We start from the raw sequence: 18,361 nt of genomic DNA on the forward strand, positions 1-18,361 counted from the left end.
GTTTCAATAAATCTATTTTTAAATTTCCTTGAGGTGAATAAACCTACACTCCCAACAACAGTTTTACAGCACTGTCAATTATTCAACACATAAGCAGACAATGTTGTGTACTTGTCTGAAATAATGCAGAAGGTGTCAGATGCCTAAGATAGAGAGGTGTCCATGATACAGCGGTGTTCAAAAAATGACAGGTTATACTGTATTTTAAACCTTTATTAATAATTTTAAACTTGCAAATGTTGATTTTACTATGGATTATTGTCACAGCTCCCCTAAAAATTAGAGTAATGATTTTAATATACATTATAAGTTTTTCGGCACAATTTGAACTTTGGCTTTAATTTCATAAAGTATGCACTTATATCACTGGTATAATTTTCAATTCTTGTAACTACCATAATATATTCAACATGAACTTCAAGCCAAAAATAATACTTTTTAAAAGATAAAATTAGCTGTAATATTTGTACTATTTTATGGTTCAGTTCATGCTGCTAAACTTGATCTCAAAGTGTAATGTTTTCTGGGACATTTAATTTCCTCCTTGTTGCCATTATGATGCTGAAAAACAACTGTATAATGTTGACTTTGTACAAAGATGTTATAATTATCAATTACCTGTCATTACTGTAATATTTAAATTTAAGCAAATATGTTTGAACACAGGATTGTCATCAAATGTATCAATGTTATAAGTTTTTTTAAACAAACCAAAGTAACTTATCAATACACTTTTGTCCTAACTTGTCCTTGAAACATACAACAGATAATAAAACTTGCCGTGCAATTCCTTAGGGATGGGGCGAATAGTGATTTGGCCAAATAACTGAATATTTAGCTAATGTTTTGGCCGAATATCAATTTTCTTAAAAATCACTATTATGAATAAAATTGGAGTTCTTAATTGAAAATATAATTATTGGTAATTTTAAATTAAGATTGAAATTGAATTTTAATTGTGCAATTCATTTAAATATTAAAAAACTGGTAATTGAAAGATTTCTATTGCACGATACTGACAATCAAATTTGAAATTTTACGATAATATATTGTATATTAATACTAGCTATAATACCCGGCGCTGCCCGGGTTTTCTTCAGTGAGGCTTTTTGGATCACATGATATCCCCCTCTTTGAGAGACATACAAACCGTGTCTAAGTTCACCAATATGGCGACTTCCTGTGCGACTCATGAAATAAACAAATCTAGATTCAAAATAACGTAAATATATATATATATATATATATATATATATTTCTTTTCTTTTTTTAAAGGGTGCTAGGTATTTCGATTCCCCCTTGAAATTCAAGTTATCCATCTGCCTGTTTCTGCTTCAAAAAATACTTAATTAAAGCTGTGGAATTTTTTCGATGTACTTTTTACAGGCCCATAATTAATTTTACAGCAACCTAAACTATATGAATTTATGCAGTTGAATATTAAAAGACAATAAGGAGACATTAATTTTCATACTTGAGAAGATATAAATAAAAAGTTGAAATCAATGTTATATTGCATGGATATCCAACTCAAAAGTAGGTCCGGCTAATTACTTCATATTTAATCTCCTGGGCTTCATATATCTCTAAGCGAACTCAATATTTCAAAAATCAAGTATTTAATAAAATTTTTAAAATTATTGATGTGACAGAAAACCTCACCAAATTTCTGCATTTTTACAGTAGAATTGGCAATTTCAACACTGATTTCTATGAGGATCACCCTTTTCTTGACCCTCAAAGCGATGCTGATGATGATTATGACGTCTATTCAAAAAGCCTCATTACTGGGAGTATTGAAAATGTGGCAAACCATTATAAAGACATAAATTATTATTCATATAGTAACAGGATTAGAGAAGTAACAAACCATTGTAAAGGCATATACACACATACGCATTGCTAGGGAACCACGGTAACCAAAGTAAACGTTCGGAAAGTGATTGTTGAGGCCCAAAAACCATTGTTGCCCGACAGTTTTTCGTCCATTTGGGGCATTTGCCCCGCTCTGACGACATTTTAAAGTAACCTATCGTTCAAGTCGGGTCCCATTTGGTCTATATGAAAAATTTGACGACGATCGATCTAAAATTGTAGATTTGTATAGAGAATGTACACACGCACAGAAAATCAATTTTATATATATAGATTACTTACAGAATCTTTTTTTCAACACTTGCTATAATTTTGTATCTAATTAAGGAAATGTCAACCATTATTTATACTCATCTCATCACCTATACTTATGCATCTTAAAATTTACGACTTATTTTCTCCTCTTTAGATGTTCTTTCCCTCCTTTCTCCTCTTTCAGTAGCTCAATGTCTGTCTTGTCTAGATACATCTTTCAGTTAGTGAACTGTTGTAATTCATGCTCATTCCCACCTTATTGCAGTAGGATTCTATTTTCAGTTTCATGTTTTCCTTATCTTAGAAATTCACCTTTACATAAACTCTTTCATGGAGAGGAAGTGCACCACACAGTAAAATAAATTTATGGGAAAAACTCTGATCAATATAATTTTTACAATTAGTTTAACATTCTCAGATTTATATAGATATTCTGCGTACCTGAATATTCGGCAAAAGGTCTGAATATTCGTCCCATCTCTACAATTCCAATTATTTTCCTCTCACTCCCAACATTAATCTGAGACCTTTTCCCCATTTACCTTCTTTGGCAACAGTCTTTCGTGTAAACGTGTGCTGATTTGCTTTCAATTTGGAAGATATTTTGCGGTGCTTCCAACTCACGTGCATCCCAAACACTCATAAATATATCGGGACCCTTAGGTACAAGACTATCCAGGTAGCAAAAAAATTTGTTAGAAATTCTCAAGGAATTCTTCATGAAGTCTATGTACAGTTTAATAGTGGTATACAAAAAGCCATTATTTCCAAAATGTGAATGCCTAGTATAGTGTTTTTTAAACTATTTGGTTCATGACACTATTAATAATCAAATTAGAATTTCACTCGTGTTGAGGGACTTCACCTAATTTTAATGTGTTTTAAGCAAACTGATTGGGATTCACTGTCTTTGTATCTAAGTATTAACTATTTTCTGTTGAAAATGCTAGATTGGTAAACTATACAAATAATGTTACTTGAGACAAATTCATGGTTTAAATCAGTGTTTCCCAAAGTGGGCAATGGAATGGTCCAAGGGCAATAGAAGCTACAAATTTTACATAGGGTCTACTTAAGTTGGGGGGGGGGAGAAAAATGTATGAAGGGAAGGGCAATGGAATGAAGAGTTTGGAAAACTATGGTTTAAATTAATATAATATATAGGGAAATATATTTGAAGCAAAAATGCTTTACTTGGAGCTGTAAATTAAGATTTGGTTGTCTTTTTAAATTTGCAGATCAATTTGAACAACATCCAAAAATTCATAATGATTTTCAATGAATAATACTTGTTATTTAAAGTGATGTTAACTTTTTGGTTTTTGTATAAAGCCTGGAGCTCTCTCAGCAGTCTTTTTGATAATTTTTATTAATATATTCATACTTGCAATCTGATATCTTGAATATATAAGTACACCTGGAAAATAAATCTTTGATAATAAGGTTTTGTTAGAAACCAGTTGTATGTTTCAACAAATGCTTTTTGGAGTTATTTGTGTTGGTTATTATCAATTTATTTTTTGCTCTTTTAATTACATGTTTAAAAGTTGTTTCAATTTTCACAAAAAAAATCAATTTTTTAGGTCAAAGAATTGCTTTTGTCATTTGGTCAGTTGAAAGCCTTCAATCTTGTCAAAGACAGTGCTACCGGTTTTTCCAAAGGATATGCTTTCTGCGAATATCTTGATCCATATTTAACTGATCAGGTACAGCTTCATATGTCATTTACTGTTTCACACATTTAACAATAAGATAGTTGTGTGGGTGTATAAATCCTTTAAAGCGTAAGAACAATTTATGCAGATCTAAATATATTTGTTTTTGGATTTTATTATGCATCTAAATAATGAAATAAAAAAACCATTCTTGTTATACAGGCTATTGCTGGTTTAAATGGCATGCAGCTTGGAGATAAGAAATTGATTGTCCAAAGAGCAAGTGTTGGAGCCAAAAATGCACAGGTGAATGTAAGTGTTTGTCATAGTTTAAAAGAAAATAGGGCCTTCACAAATTGGTGTTGAATGTGTACCTCTTATGCTTATGTATAAGTCAGTTCATAATTTATATGGTATATTTCTAAGATATAGAACACACACACAATGAAAAATAATCACAGTTTTCCCATTCTTTAAATTCTTCCAAGATCTGGTCATCGTATGGTGCAGCATTCTGGTTTTAATCTTCAACTGCTGTCATTTTCAGATCTGTTCATCGCATTACTGATACTACACTTTTTAAATGACTTCATGATGATCCCTGTGGAAACAAAAATTTGCTTCATGCTACACTGATACACAAATCTGAATTTTAGTTTCTTTGAGCAGTGCTTCTTTATTGTTTCTTTACCTTCAAACACACCCCAGTTAGTTTTCAAATAACTTTTTGAGGTGCTCATGCACTGTAAACAAATGGTAAATTAAATCGAAACGCACGGTAAATTTAAATGGTGTTAAATGGATGTTCACAAGTTATGTTTTGGATTTTTCCCCTCTTGGCTTTGATGTCATTATAAAAAAAAAATCCTATAGGGGACTGATTATAAAAACAAATCCTATAGGGGACTGTAACACCAAACATGGCCCCGCTCTGTCCCTTGCGGGATATAAGTGGATTACCTTGCGGCTGGGACATGCTGGAAGAACTCTCCTGACACATCCAGGCCCTGCGAACATCCCCCGACTCGCAAGCCACTGGCTCCATCCCAAGCAGCCACAGTCCGAGAAGCTTCCGGAAACCTCCGATGGTCAAGAAGGAGCACAGGTGGACCGCCCGCCAGATCTCCGACCCAGCAAAAACATTCCGCCGGCCCTTGACTTCACTAGTCCATCAAAGAACACCCCCGTTCCGCCACTCATCGCCCAAAGAAGCAACAGAACAGAACCAAACGTCCGTCCCCCTCCGGTAGCCCTCACCCGTCCATGCCACCACCGCACTCAGTCTCCACAAATCCATTCGCAGATGGACCCGTGGGCTCTCAGTTGCCAATCACTCGCTTCAGCTCCTTTGCCACCTGAAAGAAAACATACATACATGGCACATGCAAGCACTGAACAGAAATGACAGCAAGTGCTTAACATCAAGTGGAAATTGTCAGGAAAGAACAGCATGACCAACATCGCAGTTCTGTTAAATGAGCGCCTATAGGGGACTGATTATAAAAAAAAATCCTATAGGGGAAGGGTTCAAAGATCATGAGTCAGAGGTGTGCTATATGAAGTGTTTGTAAAACTTAGAACTCTCAAATATAATGTCCTTAATAAAAATTCATCTGTGTGCATAAATCCTTCACCTCATATATATATGATTGATTTTCTGTGTGTCTGTGTTCTCTATACAAATCTGCAATTTAGATTGATTGATTTTCTGTGTGTCTGTGTTCTCTATACAAATCTGCAATTTAGATTGATTGTTGCCAAATTTAGCATATATATACCAAACAGGAGCTGACTTGAACAATAGGCTACTATAACATTTTGCTAGAGCTACCATGTGTGAAATGGGCAAAAAATGGTCACTCAACAATGACGTTTTGAAAGTTTACTTTAATTACTGTAGTTCCCGAACAATGCATTACAGACATGTTTACTCCTTTTCAATGGTTTGTCATTTTAATGCTCTCAGCCATATGGAGAAAACCCATGTAGTGCTGGGTATTACAGCTAGTCCTTTATAATCTTTGTATCGTATTTAAAGAGTTTTACTCTGGAATATGGGCAGGGGTTATAAAGACAACCCCCCCCCCCCTCCCCAAATGGCAGATTAATTTGGTGATAAATTGTGGTTGCTTTGATGATCCAGCCTCTCGATAAGTATAAAAACAAGCCTGCTGTTCGGAATCAGCAATAAATTGTAGGTCCCAGTCTAATTAGCCCTTGTGTGTAGAAAATAACTGTGGTACGACAAAAAGGATCAAATGCTTCAATGATGAAATTTTCTCCGGAGTTTCTTCTGAAGAGCTCATTTCAGGCTTCTGCTTGCTCAGGTTAATGATTGATTCACAGATGCTTTTGCTTCTATGATGAAACAGAACATAAACATCTTAATGAGGTTCTTTTTCTCATTGATGCCTTCAAGAGTTGTTTCCTGATCCTTTCATTAGTTTGAAAAATTTTCTGGAAAAGGATGTCGGCTTTGTAGACCTTTATTGGAGTTGGCACTTTTAACATCACAGTGGCATCACAGGTCTGTATTAAATCATAAGGAATTGAAGTTTCACATTGTAGTCGCGGAATATTACTTAATCGCCCTCAAAGTCATCCTCTTTGTCAACGAAGTGTTTGAAGGATTTCGATAGAATGTCACATTGTTCAGCATGAGAAGGAAGAAAGGATATGTGCTATGGTTTGCCATTGTGCCTGAGGCTAGATAGAGTTAAACTTTGGGTGAGTTCGCTAAATTTTCATGAATAGCGAAGCATGGTAAAATTGTGTCTGCTCACTGCAAAATCTCATTCAGAATGATTTGTTTGATTTGATCATTGTTTGTAAAATTACTTCTGACAGCCGAAATTGCATTTGCCACATTTCATCTTCACTGGGCACCAGGGTTCCCCCAACTTTATATCAATTGTAGCTATTTGGCTAATCAGATGAAAAAAGTGAGAGGGAACCTTAATCAAATTGACTCATCATAAGATATGAATTTTATAACTGTCAAATGGCCGATTTGACCATCAAGAGACCAAGTGGGCACTCGCAATATGACAATCGCGATACCTGTATTTATTCGCCAAATGAAATATTTTGGTGCAATGGCAATTGGCAGCGCAAACCTTGCTTGACACAGTAATTAGTTCTGAGGCAAACTTTGAAAAATCGCTTGAGAACATGCATGGGCCTTACTTCACCCAAATAAGTTTTGTATTTAAAAAAAAAAAAAAGAAATTATACATATAGTAAGAACAAAAATAGTCGTGTGAAAAATCTAAGGAAATGCCTACTTTTTCAAACTATGCCTGGGGTTTCCCTCCTGATGATCACCCAACCCACTGCCATAGGCAGAGATAGCACGGTCATTATTGTTGGGGACATGATGATGTCGTCAATTCATATATGCATATATATACATTAGATCAGTAGACTGCACCTTTGATGCTGCCCTCCCGTATCTCCGCCCATGCCCTCTGCATAGGTTGTATTTCACTCTTGCATTAATTCTATCTTGTGTTTTCTTTTTTCTTCAAATTAACTTTTGTGTGTGTATGTATATATATATAAATTTAACTCTGTAAATGCATGTTGGCAACAAGAAGCTAGGTAAAGCTGCAAAGCAGAGGATGACCAGATTGTTTTTTCCTGCAATATTTTATGTTTAATTATAACTAGTATAAAGATGGGACAGTCGATGCTCATTATATCAACCCCACTTCATAGGGACCATTCCTTTACAACAGTGGTTCTCAACCTTTTTTGACTCGCGGAGCTGTTTTTTTTTGTGAATAATTTTTATGGTGGAACCCTGTAAGCTCTGTTTTTATTTACTTATCAAATTTACTAATTTATTTTATTTCCCCTCAAGTGGCTACAAAGCCCCTGGGAAGTGCACACACAGCACCGGTTGAGAACTGCTGCTTTACAACAACCAGTAGGATAAGTCCCAAATGTTTTCACAACTATCATGCAGTCATATCCCATTATAACGTACTCCAAGAGACTGGAGAAATCCTTTTGTTATAATGAATCTTCGTTAAAAAGGAATTTTGGGTTTTTGCATTGTTCTTATGTAAACCTTTGGCATTAAAAAGTGTCCGTTTAAATGAGATTTTCGTTATAATGATGTTCGTGAAAACAGGATTTGACTTTATATGTTTTATTTTTGATATAACGACCCTCCCAAGATAACATCTATTTTTGATAGGATAAAGGGGGTCCTTATATTCAAGCGTCAACTGCAGTAGTATATTTTGATTTACAGAAGTGTTGCAATTGCAATTATATTAGGTCACTGTTTTTTCTATTAAAAGTCAGCATCAGTAACTTCTTTTGCTGCTTATAATCAGTGTCTGTGTTTTTTTGTCTACAAGGTTATGACAAAATGATCCAGCCTACAAAAAGAAAATTTTAATTTTTATATGATGTGAACAAAATATATAAAAAACCATCTCTGGCTCAGCGTTTAATTAATTTTTTTTTTCTTTCCATTTTATGTTCATCACGTTTTTCCATGTCTTATATAAAGGATGTAAGTATCATTTGTATGAAATTGACACTGTAGCATGGAAGATATATTATTGATACCAAATATTTTAATCGACATACTATTGTTACATATACAGTGGAACTTCGGTTAACAAACTTAATCCATTCTGCCTACATGCTCATTATTGGAATCAAACTTCTTCATAGAAAATAATGGAAACTTGGATAACTCGTTCCACAATTATTAATTCACGTGGAAAGGGCTAATAAAAATGTCATTCATTCAATAATGCAACACAATAATATAATAAATAATACAATAAAATATAATATAATGTCATAAACGTACAATATGATGTTTGCAAATTAACTTATGACCAGAGAGAGGAAGACTATCGTTTAGTGCAGCGGTTCTCAACCAGTGCTCTGCGGAGCCTGTGGGGCTCCTTGTGCACTCTCCAAGGGCTCGCAGCCGCTCGAGGAAAATTAAAAAAATAATGATAAATATTTTTTAAAATAGTAAAAATTAATCAGTAACTTTGATGAATAATTAAAAAATTGGCCTACGGGGCTCCGCCATAGAATATTTGAAGTCAAAAACGGTTGCAAACTGCTGGTTTAGGGTGTCTTGCTAGGGGACTTAGGAAGAAGTTAGGCACTCACTTCTGTGTTCTTTTAGTGTGACTTTAAAAAGGAACCCTATCTATGACACTTGCTTTTGCCTATTTATTTATTTTTTTTTATGGTTATTTCAGAAATGAGAAATCGTACTACTGTTAGACAGATTTACTGCTCTCACTGCTACTACTTCTATAAAGTTTTGCACAGAATTCCACGTTCTACACATCTCTTAATCTCATTTGAAGTGAGGGACTCTTTTTTCCTTCTCGTCTTCCTCAGGCGAGATCCCATGCATAAGCTCTCTGTGGCATGTAATAGAGATTCATCAGTTTGCCTATGACTATGTTCTTCCACTAGTTCTTGAATGAGGGGCTCATGGACCTCCAGTCCTATTGTCTTCTCTAAGGACACAATCTCTCCTTGTTCATGCGCTAGCCCCCTCAAAGTCACGTTTAATAAGGCAATCAGCCCCCAGTTTTCTCCAAGCACAATTAAAAAAATGCTTAAAGTGCACATACGCTGGTTGCAATGCTACATTTGGTTTCATATCGTAAAGCAGTGACATTCGTACAAGAGTTCATTTTTCCGAGTTGGGCACGCTGATCGGAGTAGGGAAGAATATTACCCACAATTTCACAGCATGTGTGTGGACAGAAGCAGAAACCATCGGCTCAGTTGCGACAACGTAAAATAAATAAATGAAGTTTGAAATTTTTGCTCGTAATGTGAATTGCTCATTAACCAAACCGCTCGTTAAGCAAAGTTCCACTGTACTAATATAACATACTATTACCATTAGCATATTATTAATAGGGCAAACATTGTTTTTCTTATGTGATCAAGTTCAAGCCTTGAAAATATTTTTATATTTAGTTATTAAAATTTATATTTTTTTTGTTCAAGTCTGTTTTTAATTCTTGAATCTTGGAAGAGTCAGGATACATTAACTACTCATAAAAAATCATGCAAGATCTTTTTAGACTTAATTTTGGATGAAACAGCAGCAGGAATTGTTTCTCCCACTTTTTCGATGAGATCATTTATTTGTTCTGTGAAAAATTCCAGCTGAGTCTATTCCTCTCGGAATAGTGGACATCAATAATTCATACAATTTGAGTTTTTTTTTCTTCTGCTTTTATTGAGGAATTTGGAGAAAATGAGATGTTGAAGTAGATTCATTGTTTGTTTCTGTGAATAGGTAATTTCACTCCCATTTAGGGGTGAGGGAGTTGCTATAGGCATTTTAGTGTTGGGTAAAAAATTTTCATATACTTAAATTTAATATTTGAACCATATTGAAGTTGTAGCAAAACTATCATTGCTGTTGATTGTTGGGCCAGGGCTTGACTAATTGAATAAAAAAAATTAAGTGTCTGCCAAATTTCTTTGCAAGCAAGCATATTTCTTCCAAGAAAAACTGTTCAAAATAATGTTTTCCCGGAACTAAAGACCTTTCCATGTTAGTTGACATGCTTGCAAAATAAATCAGAAAATTTTATGCTGCCATCTGACTTAAATTTAGTCAGGAGTAAGGAGCCTAGAAAATTTTACATGCCAGTACAAATTTTTTTATCACCATGGTGGGATTTATCAATCCCTGGACTGGAGACCAAAAATGTTGTTAGTTAATTCATGTTTATGAAATGCTTCTTTCTCAAAGCTCAGATAATCATGGTTCTTAATTATTTAAAAACAATTATTTTTATCCATGACAGGTGAAATTAATGAAAGAAACTTAACAAAAAAAATTTTCTATAAGGTTTTCGCGGCCATCATTTGATACAAATTGTTTTTTCGGGTTCGAAGATCGTCGTCCGTTTGAGTTTGTTCTCAACGTTTCCCCAACACTAGTGGTTGGCATCATCAGGAGAATTGATAAACTGGATCAAAGTCAAGTTTTCCGGAGTCTCAGGTTGTATTTATGGACATAAGTGGCTTGAACTACACTATTGTTTTGCGATTGGTCAGTTGATAGTGTAGTTCAAGCCACTTATGTCCATAAATACAACCTGAGACTCCGGAAAACTTGACTTTGATCCAGTTTATCAATTCTCCTGATGATGCCAACCACTAGTGTTGGGGAAACGTTGAGAACAAACTCAAATGGACGACGGTCTTCGAACCCGAAAAAACAATTTGTATCAAAAAAAATTTTATTCTCCAATAGTTTTAAATTGTGATACTTTTTATAATGTGCATAACGAGTCTGAAAATGTTCAAAACAATTAGTAATGCTTCAAAACAACTAGTAAGGTTAAAAACTGGTTGGGGTGAAGTTTTGTCCAAGAAATTTTTTTTATAAGAATTTTATTTCTCTTAAAATAGTCATTTTTACTGAACTTATTCAGAGCATATTTGTGGATGTGTGTAATCATGAATTAAGTCTGTTTTGTATGACATGTTGCCATGCAATGAACAAAAATCATACCGTAAACATTAGTCATGCAGTACTTCACGAATCAGCCATTTTTTTTATATTCATTTATGAAGCCTATTTTGAAGGTCGTGTATGAAAATTTTTCCTATTATTTCAGGCTCCAGTTCAGGTTCAAGTACCTGGATTGTCTTTGAATACTGGTGCTGGTCCAGCTACAGAGGTTTTGTGCTTGCTGAATATGGTTGTACCAGAAGAGCTCAAAGATGAAGAAGAATATGAAGGTAATCTTCCAATCAATATTGTTTCCAACTTGACTAAGATTACAAAAATTTTGACTTCCACGCTTTTATATCATTCTGACAAAAACAATTCCCAAGCTATTAACCTCCCTCTATAAATAAAATTTCAATGTATGCCAGACATATTTATATTTTTCTAATTTGTTCTGCTGAAACTATATTAAGACAGACAGCTGCAAACTATTATCAAGTTGGAGATTAATACAGAATGATAATTCATTTTAGCTTTTTGGAAATAATCATTCAGAATCTGCTTTAGAGAAAGGATATAGCCCTTTCCTTCTATTTATCGGTTGCCTTTTATCAAGATTTGTAGAAATCACTCGTTTCCCCATTTACTACAGGTTCCTATCTCAATGACTGCCCTGATCTTCATAGCACAGCAGGAAAAAAATATACTGGTTATGCTACTACTTAACCCTAACATGAACCTCATATACATTCCTCTGCAGAATTTCTAACAAATCGGTGGAAGCTAGAATATGTGTTCTGAGGGTGTCCCCTAACATATTTGTGTGTTAAGAATTGTGCTTGTTTCGTATTCTAGTGAGATAGTGCTGCCATCTGGCTTCCAAGCGATTGCACAGCAGCCTACTGAGTTATGCTGAAAAGCGATCTTAATTTTTTAAATCTTTTTTAAACTGTTGGGTTGCCAAGATAGCAGTCTAGCATGGAGGTGGGGGAAATACAGATAAAACTTAATATTAAAAAAGACAAATTTTTACTGTTATTGTGGTCATTATGATTACCCAAGACAATGAAAAACTTTTTGAGAGGTAGTAAAATTGAGCAAGGGGCATTATAGGGAATTTTATTTAAGGAGCTATCTGCATTCTATGAATGAGTGTTTCTCAAAGTGTGTGTCGCGGCTCCCAGGGGCATCACTGCAAGCTGGAGGTATTGGTTTGTCTGCCTATTTATGCTTTGAAGTGGTTTCTTTTACAAGTGAAAATATCTACTAAACTATTCTGAGGAGTTGCAGATAAACCACAAATTATGCAAAGGAGCCATGGGTGACAATAAAACAGAAGGTACAAGAAGATTAGAGCAAAAATTTCAATAGTAGGCACATAATTAATAAAAATGAGCAGCTGTAAAATCTAGAGGCCAAGATCAAATCAATAAAGTGTTAACAAAGTTACAAAAATAACACAACTAGATGATACAATCCATCTGTATGTAATATTTCTTTGTTACATAAATACAAAAAAAAAAAAGCTTTATATTGAACAATTATAAACCCACCTAAACCATAATAGGCTGTTGCTAAGGAAAATAATCCACAGAGAAACCCTTATAGACCTACTGGAAGGACAGGCATGTCCCTTGAGGTCAAAAGTGTATGTTGAATGTGTATGTATATATGTTTGTATTTTATAATAAAAAAAATAAATAAATAAAAGTTATTGTTGAAAAGAAAGCTTAGATAAAGGCAGAGGGAAAACATAAACCTTAGAATCTTAGTGAAGTACTTGTACATCTGCACAGAGTGGGGTGAAAATCCAGCATGGTCCATCTTTATTTTCAAGTAGTTTAAAGATAATTATTTGTCATACACTCACTTGAAATATAAATATTTCTGACAACACATTATCTAATCAATTGTCTGCTGTGATGCATAGCATACATTTTTCCATAATTATCTTGGTGTACTTGTGTAAAATAATAAATTAGTATATATTAATTTGCTTCAGATATATTGGAAGACATCAAGGAAGAATGTAACAAGTATGGTTCTGTCAAAAGCATTGAGATTCCGCGACCTATTGAAGGTGTTGATGTTCCTGGTTGTGGAAAAGTATGTCATATAAGTGTTTTGTATAACTGTTTTTCCACCCTGAGTTTTACAAACCAATTAATGAAGACATTATGTGATATATTAACAAATGGTATTTTCTCAGCCCGAAATATACTGAGAAATTGAATTTTCTGGATGTTATGCCAAAACTAATATTTGGAAAGAAAAGTTCCCGGAGGAGACATCACTTTTCCTTCGAAATATTAGTTTTGGCATATAACATCCAGAAAGTTCAATTTCTCATTATGTCAGGTGTTTATAAAATATGCTATTTTTTATCTATCTTTCTCATTGCAATTAAAACAACTTAGGGTTTAAATTTTAAAATCCACATAAATATAGTGAATTCTTTGGGAAAGTACTATAACATGAGAACTTTTGAATAAAACTGATGCATTGAATTTGCTTTTTTTTTTCAAAGGTATTTATAGAGTTCAATTCTGTTGTTGACTGCCAGAAAGCCCAGCAGCACTTGACTGGTCGTAAATTTGCCAACAGAGTCGTTGTTACTTCTTATTTTGATCCTGATAAGTATCATCGAAGAGAATTTTGAGTGCATATACATTTATTTGAAAATAGGCCAAACTTGAGACAGTGTCTAAACATTTCATTAACTGTTCTTTTCCTAAATCGTGATCATTTTGTGTGTAGTCAGAATCTGTGACCTTTCAACTGTTCATCATCAACAATTGGTGCGATATGAAACTTTTTTTTGGCCTTTCCAGATTGTTGGTTTTTAATAAATGATGTTTTTCTTCATTGTAGTTAAGGCTTGGCTTTTTTTAATGTACATTTATATTTTACTGAGCTCATTCGGATCCCATTTTGAAATGAATTCCTTATTTTCTTGTATGGTGTTTTGATTTAATACATTTTTCAAGGAAAGCTATTGTAACACTTTTTTACTACAGATGCTTAAAACTAACCTACATTTGCGTGCAAGTGATTTGTTATTCAAAAATTGTTAAAAAATTTTAAGTATTTAAGATGCATTTTATATATATATATATATATATATATATATATATATATATATATATATTACAGATACCTTAACCAGACATGGTATTCTCTCATTCACCTTGGGGGTATATAAGGTGGTTCCCTAAAGAGGGAGATCATGCTGAAAAAAACTTAGAGCATCCAGGCCATGTGAGGAACCCAACAGAGTTAAGTTAACGTCCACAGGTAGCAGATGCTCTCAAACCAAGGGCCAGTACAGAGCCCCCCCCCCCCCCCACTCAACTCCCACTTTGGGTAAAGAAAACACCTGGCGGTGGTCAACAAATGCCATCACACATTCTCCACAGTCAGACTGAACATAACCGGAACTATAGCACACAGCTATGAATGTATACATATGTATCAGTAAAAAGGTGTACACACTTTTCAAATTTTTAGAAAATCAAATTAATCTGATTCTGTGCACAAGTATGTTGTATGCCTAACCTTATAAAAAGATCCCTTTGCTTAAAGCAGGTTAGTTGATAAAATTCAGCATTAAGTATAATATGATCACTCATAGATGGTAATATAAATCACGTAGGGTGATTATATCAACCGTTAGGTAAAAACTATTTTAGGAAATTGTTCCCAATGCATCTGCGCTGTTTAAAATTCTCATTTGGTATCTGTATCCTCTTCATTACAAAGTAGAGTGGTAAGGTTTTCTGGTCCATAACAGTGGTGACATGTTTCCTCATTGGTGCCGTTCTTTCTTTCTGTTCATTGGATGGAAATCGACGAAACACTGGTATGCTTTTTTACTTACGGTACACTACAACAAAAGGACACCATGATTTTGCCTCATCTTGAAAAAACTTATGACTATAAGTGAAACCTCTCTTTATGTGGCACTGTCAGCCACCTTTTGTCTGCTGTATACATATACCTGATTGCATGCATTGAATGGCATAATGAAAATTATTTTATGTCATTCATGACATATATATTTAAATCTTTGGTTGAAAATTTTATAAAGAAATCTTTAATTTGTTTTCTGAGACCTTTACCAACATGTATTACATTGCAGGATGTTATACCATAACATGAGCAACACTCAATCTGGCTCGCTGGTTCCAGGGCCTCTCGGGTGTCATATATCGCTCTGTGGGCCCCGAAGTTCCAACTGACACCGATGTGCCATCAATAAAATCCTATACACAGGGTTCATATTCATTTTCGTAAAAAAAATTGGCTTTTTCAGTCAAATTTTTTAAAAATTCTAGGGTTTTTTTTTTTACAATAAAAAAATTGATATATAAAAAAAATTTACAAAAATTATAAAATTAATGTTAAATTACAATATCATAATGACGTCATAATTGTAGATGTTTTTTTACACTCATTTGTGCTTTTCAAATACACCTGATGGAAAAGAAAAGTGGAACACACAATATTAAGAAATGAAAGATTTCCCTTTTCTGCAATTTCAATGCTCACAAGATTTAAGCCTTTACTGTTGTTTCTTTTGTGACATAATTAGTGAAAGATGTAATTGGTTTCACAGTTGGCATGTGCTCGTATAAGTGCTAGAACCGAGAAGTTTAGCTATTGGGGTTTTTTTGTTCACTGAACTCCTGATTTCGTATGCTTGGCATGGTTCTGAATAACTTTTCTGCCGATGTTGCTCAGGTTGAGAGTTTTGCCGCAAAGCTGACACCATACTTTATACAGGTTATTTTTGACTGCTTCAATCCAATCAGCCTACTGACGATTCAGGTTTTTATCCGCCCACACAAGTTTTCTTAAAGCTCATTGTTTTCAAATAAAAATATGCACGTGCATCATCCGCCGTTCCTAGCTGAAGTTAATTTACGAAATTATCGCAACTGAGCTTTGTACCCATGGCTTTCTACGATGCATAGTTATATTGTTTCTGGAAACACTAGAAAGAGTTACAGCGATATTTTACGGATTATCAATATTTACGAGGTCAGAATTTCCTTTTTTTCCCTGAGGGAAATTGTTTTTCTCTTTATTTTTTCCTGATCAGACAACAATCGTGACGATTTTTCAGGTCATTGTCTGAAATTTCCAGGGTTTAAAACAAAAACGAGTTATTTTCCCAGACTTTTTTTATTAAAATTTTTTTCCCCTGACCTGTATGAATCATGTATACAATATTAGATTTCTTAATATTAATACATGTAGCTAGGTGATTGAGGTGTCCTGTTTTTGGAAAAATTTTCTTTATTTTTGTGAAAATGGTCAATTTTGTGGGAAGTGAAATAATATAGTTAATCTATCACAAAAGAAATTTTTACTTTGTGAAGGGTCTTTTTTAGATCTGAAATTTTGTGAAGCATCTGCAAAACTCAAATTTTGGCTGATCACAAAGATCCCTGGTGATGTTTTATGGTTGTCAGCAAAAAAAGCCCACATGATTTCTATGATGATGAATTCCAGTGATTTTTTTTTTCTTCAAATTGTTCTTGAAAATAATCAGGTGTAGGGAAGGGTAGTTCAATAAAACAGGATCACTCTCATTTACAGGGGGGGGCAACTAAGCAGACAATATAATAGCCCATGCAAGTTTAGATGGGTAGCAAATTTGGGTAATGGGAGGTCATGAGCAATAGACTAGAATAGGGGAAGGGTGGCAAAATTTGCATAGATGTTTATTATATTGCCATAATGTCTATGAGTGTAGCTCATAGAAGAGAAAACGTTCACTAGAATTGAAAAATTCTTTTGGCTGTTTAGTACAGTAGAACCTTAATAACCTGGACATCCCAAGGGGACAGAAACATGACTTAAGCGAATATCAAGTTTAATTTCATTTCACCTTTAACAATTATTTAATTATTTGTTCATGTACTATGTATATATGCCTGTTATTGAACAATTATATATTCCTTTATGTTCAACTTCAAAAATTTTTTATCCTCAATTTTCTATGAAAAGTTTTCATATTGAGAATAATTCTGAATCAGGTGAAGCATAATAGTGTTGGAAGATTTGTCATTTGTGAATGAACAGTGAAAAGTTGTCCAAAATAACTCATTCTTTTAACACCTTTTGATCTAACATTCTTGATCGTGTCTCACTCAAAAATTTCAGAAATTAGAGGATGTCACTCTGCTGTTCATACAAAGGTTTTAACAACTGGCCGATGCAAAAATGAATTCAGGAAAGAAATTCAACTGCCTCCAATGGGAATAGAACCTATATCCTCTCACATCCGCTAAACCACTATGCTGTAGAAACAACAAACTTCTTTCCTTATTGCTTGTGTGCACTGAACAGCACGATATAGACCTAACTCACTCTTTCAGTTTTCATAATCTTTAGTAATCCACAGGTTGAGTTTTCAGATTAAAAATGGGAATAATGGAACTTTCCCATCAAAGGTTTGCAAATGAACTTGATTAATTTAACTGAACCAATCTAGTTTATTCAACCCTTTCACTGTTGACTGTACTTCAAAGTACCTCTAATGTTTTAACTCCCACAAAACATCCCTTACACGTTGGTATTATGAAGTATAAAGGCTGTATAACTACACTTACCAGATGATAGCACAAGGAAAAATACATGGTATATAACTAGTTTTCAACCCTTTATAGGGCAAAAGACAACAGAGGCACAGATTTTATGAATATCATTGATGACATGCAAATTATGGGGTGGGAAATTATCATCCCACCTCCCGTTTAGCCCAACATGCTGCATGAGTGAGCGATGGGATAATTTCCCACTTTGTATCAATATGGGAAAAATCAAGTGAATGAAACAAAATTTTATTTAAAATTGAAGTGATATATGAAATTACCTTATTCTTTGATATAAAACATGAAAAAAAAAACCTAATCCACAAATACAGTTGAATACCGTTATAGCGAAAATCTCGTTTTAACGAACACTTTTCTAATCCCCCAAGTAAGTTTACATAGGAACAATGCTAAGGTAACCTGGAATTCCTTTATAACAAAATTTCGTTTTAACGAAGTGATTTCTCCGGTCTCTTGGTGTTCGTTACAAAGGAATTCGACTGTAA

General features: G+C 34.0%; 1 protein-coding gene across 1 annotated transcript in view; it reads left to right on the forward strand.

The window, feature by feature from the left end:
• U2af50 (U2 small nuclear riboprotein auxiliary factor 50) overlaps window positions 1-14,126 on the forward strand; it is a 40,797-nt gene extending 26,671 nt beyond the window's left edge. Inside the window, exons 8-12 of the mRNA XM_089233568.1 lie at window positions 3,714-3,836; window positions 4,008-4,097; window positions 11,423-11,546; window positions 13,259-13,362; window positions 13,784-14,126. Of these exons, the coding sequence (XP_089089694.1) occupies window positions 3,714-3,836; window positions 4,008-4,097; window positions 11,423-11,546; window positions 13,259-13,362; window positions 13,784-13,915 (573 nt within the window). The 3' untranslated portion in view covers window positions 13,916-14,126. The remainder of the gene's footprint in view (window positions 1-3,713; window positions 3,837-4,007; window positions 4,098-11,422; window positions 11,547-13,258; window positions 13,363-13,783) is intronic.
• The last annotated feature ends 4,235 nt before the right edge of the window (window positions 14,127-18,361 follow it).

This window comes from Pholcus phalangioides, unplaced genomic scaffold (assembly GCF_987345545.1).
Source record: "Pholcus phalangioides strain wild (caught in Gottingen) unplaced genomic scaffold, Ppha-v1.0 ptg000001l_1, whole genome shotgun sequence".
Lineage (NCBI taxonomy): Eukaryota > Metazoa > Arthropoda > Arachnida > Araneae > Pholcidae > Pholcus > Pholcus phalangioides.